The following is an 18,053-nucleotide window of genomic DNA, read 5'->3' as shown; positions in this document are numbered from 1 at the left end:
TAAGTATAGTTGTGTGCATACACGTGCTCACCCACCACTTGCATGAACCGGTTCTGAACGGGCCACAGCTCAATAGTGGGCCACAGCCTGGGCATGGGGGGGCTCTGTTCTAGTCCACCCCCCTGGTCAAGCAGGAGACCTTATACTACTCTAGACAAATGGCTGTCCAATCTTTTCTTAAAAATTTCCAATGATGGACCAACCATAACTTCTGAGGGCAAGCCATTCCACTTTAAGTAGTTGCCAAAGAGTGTTTGCTTTAAAAAAAAACCATCTCATTCCATAAAACATGATTTCTGTTCCTAAGGAAAGTAGATCTACTTATGGATATTGTGTCTATCTAAGCACAATGGTTTTGCTGAGCTTTTCTCAAGATAATATCAACATTAGTTAAAGTTAATACTTTAATACTTCCCACAATGGATGACAGACTGGCTGGAAAAACTGATGAAATTAGCCGAGATGGCTAAATTGACTACCCCAATCAAATAAAAGAATACAGCGAAGTTTGTTTCCACTTGGAAACCAATTATGGACTACGTTCTTGAGGTGGGGAAGAAAATGAAATTTTGACTTTGGGTTTTGCTGGTTAGATAGGTTTGTTGTTATAGAAGTGGCTACTATGTATTACAGTATTACACAAAAGTAAAAAAAAATGAGGCTATATGTTATTATCCTACTGTGCTAAAAAGAGTTGGACATCAATGCTTTTCTTTCTTTTCCCTCTTTTATTCTACAGTTTTTCCTCTTCTCTTTTTCCTTCCCTACTTTCCCTTCATTTTCATTTTTCTTTGTATTTAATATTTTGATAAACTAATAAAAAAACCTGAACAAAAAAAAATAACCATAGCAACATTCTGTTGACTTCGATATGGACCACTCTCCTTTCTCGACCTCCTCAGTCATGGGAGTCTTCTGATTTAATTTTATTCCTTCTCTAAATGGCTTTTAGAACCTATTCCATTTTGTGACGGACATCCAAAACAACGGTGTCGTCAAAATCCCAGATGCAAAAGGGGACGATGCTTGGAAAGTATATTTTGACGAAACTGCCCAGGAGATTGTGGATGAGTTTGCTATGAGATACGGAGTGGAGTCCATCTATCAGGCTATGACGTGAGTATCTGTAATTCAGGACAGACTGTATATTTATCTTGGATCTCAGAACATCTAAATTCCAGAGATTCAAAGGTAGGCCTTCTTGTTTAAAAAAATGTCGATAAAGAATAGAGAATTATTACTTGGACACGGTGACCAAACATGTAGAGTTATTCATTAAAGAGTCTCAGGTTGCAGTTTAGCTGGATGGCCTTCTACAGCAGGGCTGAGCAACTATGGTACCTTTACCACCTGTGGACTTCAACCATGCTGGCTCAGGAATTCTGGGAGTTGAAGTCCGCAGGTCGTAAAGGCGCCATAGTTGCCCATCCTTGTTCTACAGGGATCTTGCAGATCAAAAGTGTGAGTAGAGAGACAATAGAAAGATGTAAAGACAGCAACACTAGCAGTGGTTGTAAATTAAGGGCAGAAAACTACAGAGGTGATTTTGGAGAAAGAATGTGACAGTTAATGAAATATAAATTAAGTCCAGGACTGGTAAGGTACGTTAGAAAGAAACTTGACTGCATCTTGATTCTCTGGTATAATGGGGAGGAAAGGGAAAACATGGTCAGTTTCCAAGATTCTGTTTTTATATATTATAACAATAAAGATATACTTCCAGCAGTCTTTGCGATATCTGTTTCCTGACCTGGCTTACCTCAAAGGGCTAAATGCACAGTGATAATTATTTTGTGACCATGAACCAAAATTGTGTAACAGTGAACTCAAAATTTCCTTAAAATGTCATATGGATCCACCAAACCCAAACTGTTCCTACCTCTGGTTTAGAAACTACCTGAAGTTTCCTTTTTCTCTGTGTTTCATGCTGCAGGCACTTTGCCTGCCTTTCCTCAAAATACATGTGCCCAGGGGTGCCTGCTGTAATGAGTACTTTATTGGCCAACATTAATGCTTATTATGCACATACCACTGCCTCCACCAATGTCTCTGCCTCTGACCGTTTTGCCGCTTCCAATTTCGGGGTAAGTCCGATGGTGCGTAGAACACTCATTTCTTACTTTTACTCTTTGCTTTTTTCCTGGGGGGTGCATGATGACAGAGTGGGTAGCCTGGCGAAAAAGGACACCTGATTCTTTGTGTGCAGCCACTCACTCAACCCCAGAAGAAATTTTGTGGGGGATAAATCCTCACAGCCTTATCCAATGATTTCTAGGGAATCATTTGATGTCCCAGGGGTTGGTGGTGGTATTTACGCTGCACATACCACTCCAATGGAAAGGGGGAACACGTTTGCCCAACCTACATAAATCAACACAGAGGTTGGTAAACTATGATTCAATGTGACCAAGAACAAACTCAAACAGGGTTGGGTTTAATAGTGAAAACAATTGGCAGGGATTACTGGAAAAATTTAACCAATCCTGTGGTGCCTTTTTCCTAGAGCCCTCCCATAGCAGTGGTCACAACCTGAAACCAGGTCAAAGCTCCCTGGTTTAATGGTTCTAGACTTCCAAATAATTAGGACAGCATTCCTTCCTTCCTTCCTTCCTTCCTTCCTTCCTTCCTTCCTTCCTTCCTTCCTTCCTTCCTTCCTTCCTTCCTTCCTTCCTCCCTCCCTCCGTCCCTCCCTCCTTCCTCCTTCCTTCCTCCCTCCCTCCCTCCCTCCTCCCATTTCCATTAAACCTCCCCTCCTCTCCTCTCTCCTCTTTATCCCTCCCTCTCATTTCCCTTCTTCTCCTCTCTCCTCTCTTCTCCCCTCCCCTCTCCTCCTGTCCCCTCTCCTCTCCCCTTCCCTTCTCTCTCCTCTCCTTCCTTTCTTTCTAAACAATTTATTTAATCCACTATCCAAGAAGCAAAAAGTAGTACATATGCTTCCTTCTTCCATATTGTCCCTATAGGAATCCTGAAAGGCAGGCTGGACTGTAAAGTCACCAGAGTGACTGAATATTAGGAAGCTTTGGGAATTCAGAACAAAATCTGAACTTGGATCTCTTCTACAGATAGCCCAATTTCACTGATCTCAAAACACTAACCATGCCAGACCTGGTTACTACTGTATGTGGGTGGAAGACCACCAGCATATTCCAGGGCATAGCATTGTAATGGGTTGAGAGTAACCTTGAGAAAAATGAGGAAGAACTATTCAGAGTTGCAAGATTGATGTCTATCTCTTCAAGATAGACCAGGCCTGGACTACAAAGTATGAAAACTAAAACTACCTTTATTATAGGGCTACACCAGCAGATTCTTGCAACTCTGAATGTGCCCCCCTCTCCACCTTTATCCTAGCGAGAATGCAATTATACACCTCCCATGTCACCCTGGACAGTGAGATGGGTGGCATATAAATTAAATATAGTCTTGAGGGTAAATTCTGGGGCACTTTCTCCATTTCCATTCCTAAGTATATCTGGATTCAGATTTCTCTTATCTCACTTGGCTGTTCTTCCTTGGCTGTTCTTGGCTGTTCTTCTTCGAGGTTATTCTCATAGCCCTGTACACACATAGACTGGAAAGTCAAAATAACAACCAGTGTAAAAAAGCCAGGTGTTAAGCTTTCCAGAAACACCTGGATGGATCCCTAAGAAGGAGTCCTGGCCTATATCAACCTTTGATCTCCCTTGGAAAGCTCTTAAGCCAGCAGGATATGCAGCTAAGCATGTCTGAACTCCACTGAGGGCCAGTTGTTAGATTGCCTAGACATCTCTCTGCATGCCACCTTGTGTTCCATGATGAAAGAAAAAAAGCATCATATGAAAGAAACTTCTAGAGGTTAACAGTAGGGGTTCGGAACCATTTGTACTTTGTATTCCGACAATGAAAACTTAGGGTTTGAGAGATGGGTTAAGAATGCAGAAGACTTTACTGTTGTTTTTTTAAGAGTGGTGATCTGCACAGTCCTGAGAGTCCTTCTCTTTATATATATAAACAGATGTACAAATCAACTACTAAACCAGGAAGGCTTTCAAATGGTGACAGGATGTTGTCTGAAAGAGATGCGGCCAAGCCCCCCAAATTAAAATGTTTTAAAAGCAAGGCCATTTTGGAGATCACTTCCCTCAGAGCAACCATACTGTACTTGTAGTTTACCTCCCCATAGGCTAGTTTCTGTGGGTAACTTCCAGTGATGTCTGGAAGTATTATAAAGACTAGCAAATTGCCACATAATAAATGAAGGGCCTCCAGGGCCTGGTTAAGTATAGGAAAATGTTCCGGGGTCATGGACCAGAGAATTAAACCTTGAGGGATCCTGTCCTTGCTTTCTTCTGTCCCTCATAGAAAAGCAAAGATTTGTCCAAAAAAGAAGTTCCAATATTGAGTAGGAATGGAGTTTCCCAGTGAAAAGGTTCGAAGCTAAATGGAATGGCTGCTGAATATCACTTCAGTGTGGGTAAGGGAGCAGTTTCCACTACAGACTGGAGGCTAGTTTAGAAGGCACAGGATGGAGCTGGTCCACTCAGCTCTTTGCTCTACTTGTTGAGTTTGCTTACAGCCCATTCAATGGAACGCTATGGCCCCACAACTGCATAATGCGAGCAAAGCAATGCAAACACATACACAATGGCTGCTGGAGCCTTGGACAAGATGGCCGCCTCTCTATTAACCCATTGGGTCATGAGGCTTAAGTGCTTCATGTCTCCCAAGTCTTTGCAAAGGCATCTCTTTGGCTGAGCTCTCAGGAAGCATTTGCCAATGAGAAGAGGCATCAGTTATCCGGTGAAGCCATGTCATCTCCAGCATGTATTCTCTGATTACAGATACACTGCATCATGCTTTAATTAGCTTTGATGTAATATATCTTTTGTAATCTGAAAACTAGAAAACCTTATAAAACAGAGCAACTGGGAGCAAACTTTCCATCAAAAGGCAGATTTCCACTCTGCATCCGAAGTCCTGTTTCAGAAGATTAAGGCCCCAACTAGGCTCTCTACTTGTAGTTTCTGGTGTGGGTGTGGGTATGGGTGTGTGGATTCATCCAGTGAGGTCCTTACATGTTTGCCCTGGGGGAAGTGACATTGAATTGTGGTCTCTTTCAGATAACAAATGCCATTATGTTTTTTACCTTAACAGTGTCTCTAAAATGCATCTTCTCTCTCTTGTGCACTTTTAAAAAGTCAGCTAACAGAGGCTTGTTCACACACCGTTCGAAGCCAGTGATGTCTAACTTCATGGCTTTGTCTGACTTCATCCTGTTCCCTGAATCAGAAGTCTCCAAATTTGGCAGCTTTAAGACTTGAGGGTTTCAACTAACAAAATTCCTCAGCTAGCCACGCTGGCTGGGGAATTCTGGAAGTTAAAGTCTTCAAGTTGCCAAGTTTGGAGAGTCCTGCTCTAAATCAAGACTTTCCATCACCGAACTTGAAACTATTATGGACTAATCGGCCCAAAGAACAAAGTTCACACATTTTCGGATGGGGTGGGGAGAAAGGGAACTCAACCTCTCTTTTCATCGTGACAGAGATATGTCTTAACAAGCCTCTGGATGTGCTTCTTTACATAGTCAGTTTCGTCCTCTGGTTAAGGTCTGTGTGGGCCTCTTTCAGTTTATGTGTCTTGAGTCACCGCTGCAAAAAGTTGTATTGTTTTGATAAAGCAAATGTTAGGTTGTGTACAAATCTTGTTTCTTTCTTCTTTTTTTCCTCTCAGAGAGCCTAAAATTTGGGTGTTTCCCTTCCCCCCAAAAAACCAGACTGTGTCGCTTTAACCCTCTGTGTGCCGTGGCCGGTGCTAAGGCGTGCTACGGAGCCTATGTTTGCCGGATGCGCATCTGTGCTCTTTTTTTTGCAAGGATTGCTTCTCGTTGTCTCTTGTGCCTTAGGGCTAGAGGAAGAGGCAGGACAGGGGAAGGGGAGGACGGAGGAAGGGAGGGAAGGAGGGGGCTGGAGGGGGTGGGAACAACATCCTGGAAGGGGAGAGCCAGAAATGCATGATTGCAGCAACCAGGTTGGGATAAGGTTGGGGTGGGGGGAGAGGGAGTTTGGGAGAGCTGTGAAGCAAGTAGAGGGGACTAGTTAGGAGACTTTAGGAAGGTAGCTGTATATTTTTACATGGAGATTGTAACAGGCATGACTATTCACAAAAGACATCCTTTACAACAGTAAAAAAAAAATCATATATGGAGTAAAGACATCATGTCAGATTTTCTGAAAGCAAGTTTGGTTCCCTTAAAATTCCTTAATTATTTCATCCAAGGAAGAGTTTCCCAAGGGCATTGAAATGCTACCATGGGAAATGATTGACTGGTGTGTCAGGATGTCCACTGCAGGCAATTCAAAAGCATTGATGATGACGGTTGTGATACATGTAAAAACAGGGCTGGGTTTCAGCTGCATGGGCAGGGCTGCCATCTTGACTTTTTTGACCCCTCTGTAGATGTCTCTGTTTCTGTTGATATTGGCTAGTAGTTCATATTTTCCAGCACAAGGCCTAGCAAGGAACAGACTCATTTAAGAGGCTGAACTCAGCCAATTTCTTAATCAATGAAAGAAATTAAACTCTGAGATGCTTTTGAAATGCTTTTTATTTGAATTTCTTCCCAAAATTTTGCCTTAAAAAGGCAGTTAGAAATAACAACAATAATAATAATCTTCCATCCTGCAACAATATATGTAGCATTGTCAAACTATCCCAGGTTCTTGGTAAGGACTCAATAAATAGACAAGAATGCCAAACATCTGAACATCTGGCTGACTGTGCAATTAATAACAACAATAACAACAACAATAATAACAAAATAATAATAGTATAAAAATAAAATCAATATTAAATTATACAATAATAATAAAACAACAATAATAACAACAATAATAATAATATACACAGACTACAGCATGAAGTCACAGCTGCCAGTTCTTTAACTGGTGCAAAAATATTAATTATTATTGCTATTATTTTGATACATTTAAATGTTCTGCTTTTAGTTGTTGATAAAACTGATACCTGAAGAGTCTAGTATCCTAACTTTCTGTTTGTTTTTGTTTTTTACATTCCCAATTTCATGGGCCATTTACCTCAGCTTTCAGTTTCTTTAGGTTTTTGTCACTGCAGGACACTTGTACGTATATCTGAGGTGATACATTTAAGCCTCACCATTTTTCATAAGTAAAATGACACATTAAAAAAAAGATGCAATTATTCCACCCACAAACAAGTTACTTTAAACTGTGCCAGAAAGCCCCACCATTGAATCAAGATTATTTTTCTCTACTACTGTATTGATTCTCCACAGTATGCTTTTGCATCAAATCAAACATTAAATACAATGATTTATCATACAGCCATTGTACAGGTAGTTCTCACTTAACTGGTTGCTTAACAATAATTCAACATTGTACTTCTAGAACTTTCTGGTTTGGCACAGCAACCAAACAGGACAGGTACAGACTTCAAAGGATAGTTAGGCCTGCAGAAAAAAAACAATTGCAACCAGCCTGCCTTCCATTTGAAGGCCTGTGTATTGTACCGGTCAGAAAGAAGGCTGAGAAAATATCTACAGACCCCCTCACATCCTGGACATAAACTGTTTCAACCCCTTCCCTTGGGACACCGCTACAGGGCATTGCATGCCAAAACAACTAGATACAAAGGTAGTTTTTTCCTTTGTGCCATCACTCTGCTGAACACTAATTCCCACAGCACTGTCTTACGTCTAAGGATATTTGCCCATGTAATGGGGCTGTATGACTATTATCCGTCTCATCTTTCCTACTACCTTCTCCAATTAGTATCTTATGATTATATTACTTTGTTGTTTGTATGTACACTGAGAGCTTATGCACCAGAGACAAATTCCTTGTGTGTCCAATCACACTTGGCCAGTAAAGAATATCCTATCCTATTCTATTCTGTTCATTGTAACCAACTCCCAAAAAGTTACTACAACCCATCCTTAAAGTTACAAGTGCCATCCCACACTCCCACAGTTATGCGATTGCATTTTGAGTGCTTCACAACCATCTTGCACTTACGACCAGTTGCAGCGTTCAACACTCACATGAATGTGATTTGCAATGCTTTTGCCAGTTTCTGGTTTTTTTAAAAAATCCCCATTTGGGAGAATGGATTCATGTGATAACCACATAATTCATACAATGATTGCAGTGGCTCACATTACAGTGGTTGTAAAAATTGATCATAATATCACATTAGATCATGTAATTATCCATTTAAGGACCACAAAGACTTTTCATAATTTTATCGTAGTTGTTAATTAAGTGAGGACTACCCAAATTCTTGCATTTAAGTTTTCCCTCCTTATCAATATGTATTATTGAATAATAAGAAAATAAATCTGTAGCAGAGAAACATACCTAAAAATAACACTGATGCTGTAAAATGCATAGTTCCATCAAATTGCTTCCCCTACAACATTTTATCAATTAACTCAAACACAAAAGTAACATAGATTAAATGAAAACCCCACCAATGACCTGAAGAAACTAAAGATATAACGAACTATTATTCAAATCAAAACTAAAATAAAAGAGCATTATAAATCAAACAAGGGAAGCACATTTTCATACACTTAACATAGAACAGCTTGTATTTATGATGATAAATTGATATAACTCTAGGGAGAAGCTTTTGCTATAAAACCTCCTACCACTCGATCTGCCCTTGTTGTTTCATCAACACAGAGAACACATATTATTTGTTTTCACAGTTTATATTCTGCCTTTTTGCTTGTCAGGCAGTCTAGGCCATTGAGAATTTAAAACCTCCATAAACATGAAATACACTTCCAGTTTATCCCTTATGGGACTTCAGATGGTGGAGTTATATAAACCAGGGTTAAATTGTCAACAATGCGTATTCACTTCTATGCAATTGTAACATCGGGAGGGACACTGGATTTATTTTTGCCTAGATCCTGGGTTACCACACTTTCCTCCACTATCATCGTGCTGTCAAACGTACTCCTGTGTTGTTGGAGTTTCTTTTCTCCCGTAGAAGTCAATAGATGCCATTCTGACATAGGGTCAAGAATAAGAAAATAGCTTCCAGTTCCAACCCTGATAAAATCAAGCCTAAAAGACACAACAGAAGCAATGACAAAATTGAGCATGGAGGCATGAATAAAGAAAAATATAGGATGCTTCCATAGAAATATCTGCCATTCTCAGCCATGGAAAGAATGATAAATTATCACAGATGTTAGTTACACTGAAGAATTGGGTAAAAAAAAAATGAGAGTACATGGCTGACATTCCACCGACAAAGATCCTTGATACACAAACTGTCAGCAGCTACACTTACAACACAATCCTAACATACACTTTTTCTCCACATGAGCCTTGCTTGTCTTAATGGCGGGCATGGGTCTGGTTTTTTAATATCACTGAGCCATGTTAGAAAGAACAGCAAATGTGACTGTAGCCTGCTAGCCAGGAGGGAGTTTGTTTGACACCAACCTGGCAATTTGACAAACGTTTCATACCCTGCGTGGCTGGCTGTGCATGCCCAGTGTTATTAAGAAACACAGCATCAGCTGGGACTAGGCCTCGGAAAGCCAGAGATGGAAGGGCAGGGAAACATAGTTAAAAGGATGGGAGTTAGCTTATGTGATTGGATTGGGGAAGACTGGGGTGTCCTAAGGGGTGGTTATTTTCTAAAGGACTGTTTTGCTCTTTGCATGCAATGTCGCACCAATGCTAAATCCCTTGTCTCCTCTGCTTTGCTCAAGAATCTTTGAGAACTGTGGTAGTAATGATGGCAGAAGCATCTTAATCAGGAAATCTTGCTTGATACACCCCAATAAGTTGAACCAATCCTAGTCAGGTATAGGAAGTTGGGACCAGAGTGGGCAATTTTTCCCAGGGTTCCAGATGTCAGCAAAGAAGAAATTTGGAGCTACAGGTTGCCCATCCCTGGATTAAAGAATCAAATCTGATTTTCCTTTTTTCTCTCTGCAAAAAAACAGAACAAAGTTCTGGAGCTTATTACTGTAGCAGTGGGCACTTACAATAGCATCTTTAAGGTCAGATAGTCAAGTGGGATTGTTCCCCGATAAAGTTCCCCATGCATAGGTTTTGCCAAGTTCACAGATCCAATTTTTGGATCAAGGCATAAGCAGCTAAACCAGGATTCCATAAAGAGAGAACTGGAATTTCCAGTGGATTGCCATTTACTCCAAAATGTGGACGTCTTATTCTTTCTCTGTAAGTCTGCAACAAAAGCTTTAATTGTGCCTCAATCTGGAGTGCTCCTCATGAAAAGAAGATGGTAAGGGTAATTTGGAGGGAAGTGTGGGGTGGTGGTGGTAGGATTCTTCTAACTAATGTCCAAAAAAAAAGATAGGTCAAGTAAGATCATTTGTAGGTGTCTTTTAGCTTTGCATCACTCAACCAGTTCCCTGCCCTAAAGTTCAAGAATGATTTCTTAATCTTGATTATACATAAGTTGATAAAGCCTGAACCAAGTTCAAGACCAACGGTGGGACACGGAGGGAGGGGGTTCAAGGTCTCGCTATTTTAACTTCATTTACCTGCTTTTGGGGCTCTCTCTTTTTGCAGAAAGAACGGTTTGTCAAACTGCTGGACCAGCTACACAATTCCCTGAGGATTGATCTATCAATGTATCGGGTAAGGAGGGGCATTTGCTTAGAATGGGGAAACAGGCAGATTTTTTGAGGTAATCAAGGGCTGGTTTCTTGAATTTTCATTTGTCATTGTATGAAAAGGAGCAAGTTTTTAGTCCTCCTTTCTTTATGTAGATAACAAGGAGCACATTATCTAAACATTAAACTTGCTCCCAGTTTTCTGGTTCATTCGTTCATTCATTCATTCATTCAACATGTTTATATGGTTACCTATCTCCAAAGGCACTCTGGGTGGTGTAGAAAGATAAAACCAAACTTACAATTCCATTAAAGAAAAATCAAATCAAATCTCACTCAAATCTCCCCTCTCAAATCTCAAATCTCAATAGCAATTTAAAAAGCAGATCCACATGCATATCAGAGCTCTATTATTCTGTGTTCTGCTAACTTCATGGCCTAAGTGCCTGGAGGAATCACCAGGTCTTCATGGCCTTCCAGAAGTCAAAGCTGTCCATATCTCAGAGGGGAAGTTGTTCTACAAAATAAGAGCTATGATAGAGGAGGCACACTTCCTAGAACTCACCAAGTCATACCGTTTCACTGATGGAGTGCCCAATCTGGTATGGCAGACAAAAACTATCAGAGAGACATGGATCAAAAAGTAATCCATGCTGTACAGGGCATTTATAGAAAGTACAGAAAATGACCTTGAAAAAGATAAACCAGTTCCATTCACAGAGCAACCAGGCAAGAGAGCAAGTTTGGTCTAGTGGTTAAGGCACTAGGCTAGAAACTTGGAGACTGTGAGTTCTAGTTCCTGTTTAAGTATGAAAGCCAGCTGGGTGACTTCAGGCCAGTTACTTTCTCAGCCCAACTCACCTCATAGGATTGTTATTATGGGGAAAATAGGAGAAGGAAGGGGTATTAGATATGTTTACCACCTTGAGTTATTTATAAGAAATAATAAACGTGAAATTAAAAAAAATCTAAAATCTAAACTGAAGCCCAAAACAATCTGAGAAGAGGAAGAAATTAAAGAATCCTGACAGATGTGAGGATTCTGACAGAGCTTTCTCCTGTTACTAGTCAGGGTCAATTCAGTTTGCAGTGAAGTTTTTTACAATAGCATTTTAAGCATTTCCCATGTATGGGGGTGAGGAATATCTGATTGATTTAGTGGTGAATGAAGCTCACAAGTGTATGAGTGGGGGAATCTTTTATCACCACCAATTTAGACACCACCAGCATTAGTAATTTCCCTTAGAGTGAGAACCAATTGTCTTTCCCATCCTTATTTTCAGTTGATATATACAGGTTTGTCTTATTAAGAATAGTATTGCCAGAAAGTAGTCTATAAAGATTTGTACAAGCAGATTAAAGACAGTGATGTGGAGTGTAGGTTCACAGATGAATGAAGGTGTATCAAATGATTGCTGCAATTTCTCTTATTTCTCAGAATAATTTCCCTGCCAGCAGTCCTGAAAGACTGCAGGACCTTAAATCAACAGTGGACCTCTTGACCAGCATCACTTTCTTTCGGATGAAGGTAAATCTCTAGTTCTTCCATCCTGGAAAGATGGAAGACGATGTCATTTTGTGCTTCCTTAATTTCTGGTATTACTTATTGTGTGATTTAATCTGATTTAGAGTTGTGTAGGAATAGCCTGTTCCATTTTTCCAAAACTCCAGAAATAGCCCAACCAAATTCAGATCTCTCTGACCCTGGTCTCAATCTAGAGAGTGATTCAGAAAAATAGAAGCTTTACAAGAATATGCCTGTTGGGTCAAGAGATGTTCTTGGTAATTAAAATAATAGGATTGTAAAACTGGAAGGGATGGCTATTCACTTTCTGTTTTAAAAATCCAATGAACGGGAGCCTACCACCTCCCTAGAGAAGCTGTTCCTTGCCAAGCTGTTCTTAATTCTAAAAAGCTTTTTTTCATATTAAAGTGAAATTTGCTTTTCTGTATTGTATATCCTGCATATTGAGTTGAAAATTAACAGGTCTTGATTTGTTTCCGGGTGATACTCCTCCAGATATTTCCTATCCCTCTCACATATTTTTTTCCTCTGGGCTAAACATAATCAGTTTCTTCAGTCTCTCCTTTTAAGAATTGTTTTCCAATCATCCTTTATGTGTCTTTTAGTCTGATGCTTTTTAAAGTAGGCACTATATTAGTTAATGGCTTCTAATAATTAGCACCTCTCCTTATTGCTGTTTTATGCAGGTCCAAGAACTTCAGAGTCCACCACGAGCCAGTCAGGTGGTGAAGGATTGTGTGAAGGCCTGCCTCAACTCAACTTATGAATACATCTTCAACAACTGCCATGAACTCTATAGTCGTGAATACCAAACTGATCCTGTGAGTGGGTTGGCACTACTCTATTGTGGATGCCTTTGGCCATGTTGACTGGGAAATATAGGGGCTGGAGAAGTGATGAAAAGCATCACTTTGAGGAATGCCTCTAATCTAATGAAGCCCTACTCAGTTTTCATCTCTCCTTGATCTTCTGGTTTCTACAAGGGGACAGGATGAGTTGGCTAAATTAATGTGTATTTTTTCCTTGTTCTTCCTTCCCATCCAATCATCCTAGACCAAGAAGAGTGAAGTGCCACCAGAGGAACAGGGGCCCAGCATCAAGAATCTAGACTTTTGGTCCAAACTTATAACCTTGATAGTATCAATCATTGAGGAAGATAAGAACTCATACACACCCTGCCTCAACCAGTGAGTACTGTACATACCAAGAGTGCTCAAAAAAGGGGAAAGGAAATGCATGAATCATTAAGTTCCCGGTCATTAGTGGGATTCAGGTATCTTCGTGAATTTTTCATGTTGACATGAAAGTGAAGTTCTGCCTTTGAATTCTGAACAGATTCCCTCAGGAGCTGAATGTTGGAAAGATCAGTGCAGAGGTTATGTGGAATCTTTTTGCTCAGGACATGAAGTATGCAATGGAAGGTGAGCCTTCTTGGAGTCTTAAGAAGTGGCTGCACTACTCATCGTTATAAAAACATGTTCATGTATCTTCTCCCTCCCTCCATGTTTTATTGGGCTTCTGATCTTTCTGGACAAACTGGGATTGTGCCAAACCATATACCCAGGTTAAATGCATATAAAAACATTTTCAGAGGAGACCATCCACCTTCCAATTCATTCACAGGTTTAAGCCCTTATCTCACTTCCGCCCTGGCTATGTGCATTCCCCATCCATCCCCACTTTTCTTCTATTGCTTCCCACAATTTGCTTTTGGATCTTGTTTTATCTCTGAAGATAGCTAACTCGGTACTCAGATCCTGAAAGCCTGTTGCAGGAATTGTGATTCCCATCACTTCTTACTTCTTTCTCTTTCATTCTCTTCTTCTCTTCCATTACTATGCAGAGCATGACAAACATCGGCTATGCAAGAGTGCTGACTATATGAACCTGCACTTTAAGGTGAAATGGTTGTACAATGAATATGTCACAGATCTTCCATCTTTCACAAGTCGGGTTCCTGAATACCCTGCGTAAGTCCATTTGTTTTTTTCCTCATGCTTAAACCTTGACCTTGCTTACCATAAACCGACTTTGAAATTTCTGATCTTCCCAAACTTTAAATGTTTACCTCCATGAAAATATTTAAAGATATTTGGGATATTTAGGAAGCTCAGAAATTTTCAAAGTACACTATCACTCCAAAAGAATATTGAGTTGACTTTTGCAGAGCCCATATGAGCGTTATTCAAGATAAAGATATACTAAAACAGGGATCCCCAACCTTTTCGACGCCGCGGCCCGGTTCCGCGTCAGCTGGCGCCCGCACCCGGTTCCGGCGTCAGCTGGGCGTCGCCATTTTTTACGAAAATCACTTCCGGTGACATCACGAAGCGATTTTTCGTCAAAAGCGGCGCTATAGCGCTTCGGTGAGCTTTTCGGGCAGAAATGGCTTTCTACCCGAAAAGCTCACGAGCGCTGGCGCCGCCATCTTTTGACGAAAAATTGCTTTTTTACCAAAAAAGATGGCGGCGCCCAGCAACCAGCGGCCCGGTAAGGCTTGTTCCGCGGTCGGTACCGGGCCGCGGACCGGCGGTTGGGGACCCCTGTACTAAAATAATCAAAACACCACATTTCACAAAAATGGTAGAATTAGAAAATATAACTAGTACAGGTTAAACTCAACGTACAACCACAATTGAGCCCAAAATTTCTGTTGTTAAGTGAGATTTGATAAGTGAATTTTGCTCCATTTTATGACCTTTCTTGCCACAGTTGTTAAGTTAATCACTGCAGCTGTTAAATGAATCTACCTTCCCCATTGACTTTGCTTGTCAGAAGGTCCCAAAAAGTGATCACATGAATGGAACAGAACAGAAAAGAATAAAATAAATAGAATAGAATTCTTTATTGTCCAGATGTGATCAGACACACAAGGAATTTATCTCCGGTGCATAAGTTCACAGTGTACATATAAATAGCAAGTAATAGGTCATGTGTCATAATCATTGACCAAACAAATTGACCCCAGGACAATATAACCATCATAAATATGAACCAGGTGCCAAGTGTCTGAATTTTTATCATATGACCTCAAGGATGCTACAATGGTCATAAGTATGAAAAATAGTCTTAAGTCACTTTTTTTAACTGTTGTAACTTTAAATGAACTGTTGTAAGTATAAGGTATACCTGTATAAGGTATAACAGTGAACAGTGAAGGTATAATTTTAAGAACTGATTCTTAAAAATCAGTTCTTGCTTGGCAACTGCTTAAGGTAGGAACTGTACTTGTAAGAAGGATCTAAGGGCAAGCCTCAGGACAGGCCCATTCAGTGGCCCCACTTCAAATTATTCAAATTGTTTATTTGGTTCTGTTTTATCTCCCACCATGCACTGAGCTTCACAAGAACATTCTTTTGTTCAGACTGAACACTTGTGATCAAGCAGAAGCTTGAGTAGCCATCTCTCAGGATGCATTCATTTGAATTTCTGCATTAAGCAGGGGGCTAGATCTCATGGTCTCAATGGCCCCTTCTAACTAATATTTTAGGAGAAAAATTCCAGAGATCACCTTTTTTCAGTTTTTAGAAAATTAATGCCTGTTTCTTTAGATTTCTTCTGAAACTGCACTAAGAGATTTTATACTTCTAAAACTAACACTTGTTAGGGGGAGAACTTCAAAAAGATTTACTTTTTTTACTTTTCATTCTTTTCTTTTACTTTTCATTCATTAAAGAAAAAAAACTACTTTGTTTTTATCCTGTTTTTAATGACATTTTTAGAGCTTGGTAAGTTCTGATGAAAAACTGAACAAAAATCTTGCCCATCCCTATTTCAAATTCTCTTGAATTGGCTAGGATAGATTTTCTTGATTTCAACCTTACACTTTTTTTCATTTGTTTCTCTAGATGGTTTGAACCTTTTGTTATCCAGTGGCTGGATGAGAATGAGGAAGTGTCACGAGATTTCTTGCATGGAGCATTAGAACGGGACAAGAAAGATGGGGTAATGTATCAGGCTGAAGATTTGCATCTGATTTCACCATCACTGTAATTATAATAATAAAAAAACAACAACCTCAGAACTGAATTCTGTTGGAACACTGCTCTTTGTGGCAACTTTTGATGGAGACATATTTTAGAAAGAGCCAGTGTCGCATAACAATGAGCATGTCAAACATTTATCCACACAACATTGCAAATATTATTATCTTATAAATTGTCCGATGAATATTCTGTTAATTCACCAGAATTCCATCTTTCACTTCAATCACAGAACGTAAGTTTTGAGAACAAAAGTTATCAAGTTTGGGTTTCGTCATCTCTGGATAAGACTAGAAAAAAGGCCTTTTTGGGTGGTTCAGTAATTCACTGTCAGAATAGGCAATAATGAGTTTAGCAAGATAAATGTTCTAACTCAGGCAATAGCAGTTTCCTGTTTTCCATCTCAAAGAAGTTAGCTTCTCATTCAACTTTCTTGGGTCTTTTTCCAGTTCCAACAAACCTCAGAACATGCCCTCTTCTCCTGCTCTGTGGTTGATGTCTTCTCCCAGCTCAACCAAAGCTTTGAGATTATCAAGAAGTTGGAGTGCCCTGACCCACAGATTGTAGGCCATTACATGCGCAGGTTTGCCAAGGTAAGGAGCAGTTCCTCTGCTATGGTCACTACTGATGTGTGCTTATAATTTCTGCCTTTGAAATGATAGCGAGGAACAACAAGTTGACCAGCCCAGAAATCTTTCTGAACTAAAAGCCATTGCTAGGAAGACCAAAACACCTTCAGAGTTGATCTTATTGTTCCACCTTTTTATAGAAAGTTTCAATAGCTATAGAAGGTCAATTTCTATTTGACTCAAGAATATTATGAAGACTTCCACCTAGCTGCTAGGTAAAGCGAGATAAAGATTGTGGCTGGGGGTTAGAAGAAATTGGTGAGATTAAACTTGAGCATAAAGCGGATTTTTATTTTTTTTTTGCTGGGAATCAATACAGAAAGATACAATAAGGAACTAATGTATCTAATAATACACTTGATCACGGCAGCAAGATTAGTGTATGCTCAAAAGTGGAAAGTTAAGGAAATTCCCAATGAAACCAAGATAATTAAAAAGATATGGACACACGCTGAAATGGATACATTAATGTTGGAAATAAAAAATAAGGACGAGACTGAATACTATAAAGTATGGGATAAATTTTACCAATGGTGGGGAAAAAAGAAGGACTTAAAATTAAAATAAGATAAGGATGTTAAGATAGTAGCTTAGAAATAAGGAAAATTACTGTAATGTATAAATGTATATGTTATGTAAATTTGTATTATATGCTATCCACAATAGATATGTATGACAAATAGGTTTCTCAGGATGATTACACCACGTTCATTATTTTTATTGTTTTTGTTCAATATTTTTTTAAAAAAAATTAATTAAAAGATTGTGGCTGGGGAATGGAACTGTATGCTGATTTAGGCAGATCTTGGGTATGATACAGAAATATTCAATGTCCATGATAGACAGAACAGTTTCCAGATATTAAACGTATTAGATAAAATGGAACTTTCCTCCTCAGAGTTATATATCTCTGAGAGTGGCCTTATCCTCAATTCCTGTTTTTATGGCCTGCCTGGAAGTATTTGTATAATTATTGTTGAAAAGGAGACACTGACCATGTAGAGTCCATCCATCTACCAAGCTAGGACTTGCTGGCTGAAGAATGCTGAAAATTGTGATCCAGCACACATAAAGGGCATCATATTGGGGAAGGCCTTGCTATTATGCAGCAAATCACAATTTGATCACAATGTCTGTTCAAATTCTCCTTCTCTTTCTTATCAACTTCACTTTGCTTTTCAGACCATTAGCAATGTCTTGCTGCAGTATGCTGAGATCATCTCTAAAGGCTTTGCTTCCTACTGCTCCAAGGAGAAGGAAAAAGTGGTGATGTATTGCATTCCTGCCTTCGGTTTCTG

The 18,053-nt window shown here is 39.6% G+C and overlaps 1 protein-coding gene across 1 annotated transcript in view; it reads left to right on the top strand.

Annotated features, from left to right (window-relative positions):
* Positions 1 to 18,053, top strand: part of UNC13A (unc-13 homolog A) — a 126,931-nt gene that overhangs the window by 73,336 nt on the left and 35,542 nt on the right. The window contains exons 21-31 of the mRNA XM_087952620.1: positions 953 to 1,116; positions 1,934 to 2,084; positions 10,575 to 10,643; positions 12,057 to 12,146; positions 12,830 to 12,964; positions 13,197 to 13,330; positions 13,479 to 13,564; positions 13,987 to 14,113; positions 15,992 to 16,088; positions 16,576 to 16,719; positions 17,938 to 18,021. Coding sequence (XP_087808746.1) covers positions 953 to 1,116; positions 1,934 to 2,084; positions 10,575 to 10,643; positions 12,057 to 12,146; positions 12,830 to 12,964; positions 13,197 to 13,330; positions 13,479 to 13,564; positions 13,987 to 14,113; positions 15,992 to 16,088; positions 16,576 to 16,719; positions 17,938 to 18,021 — 1,281 coding nt within the window. The remainder of the gene's footprint in view (positions 1 to 952; positions 1,117 to 1,933; positions 2,085 to 10,574; positions 10,644 to 12,056; positions 12,147 to 12,829; positions 12,965 to 13,196; positions 13,331 to 13,478; positions 13,565 to 13,986; positions 14,114 to 15,991; positions 16,089 to 16,575; positions 16,720 to 17,937; positions 18,022 to 18,053) is intronic.

Source organism: Notechis scutatus, chromosome 1 (assembly GCF_049901735.1).
Source record: "Notechis scutatus isolate UNSWTSFEM ecotype Mainland chromosome 1, rNotScu1.2, whole genome shotgun sequence".
In the NCBI taxonomy this organism is placed as follows: domain Eukaryota; kingdom Metazoa; phylum Chordata; class Lepidosauria; order Squamata; family Elapidae; genus Notechis; species Notechis scutatus.
This window is presented reverse-complemented; position numbering and strand designations above follow the sequence as displayed.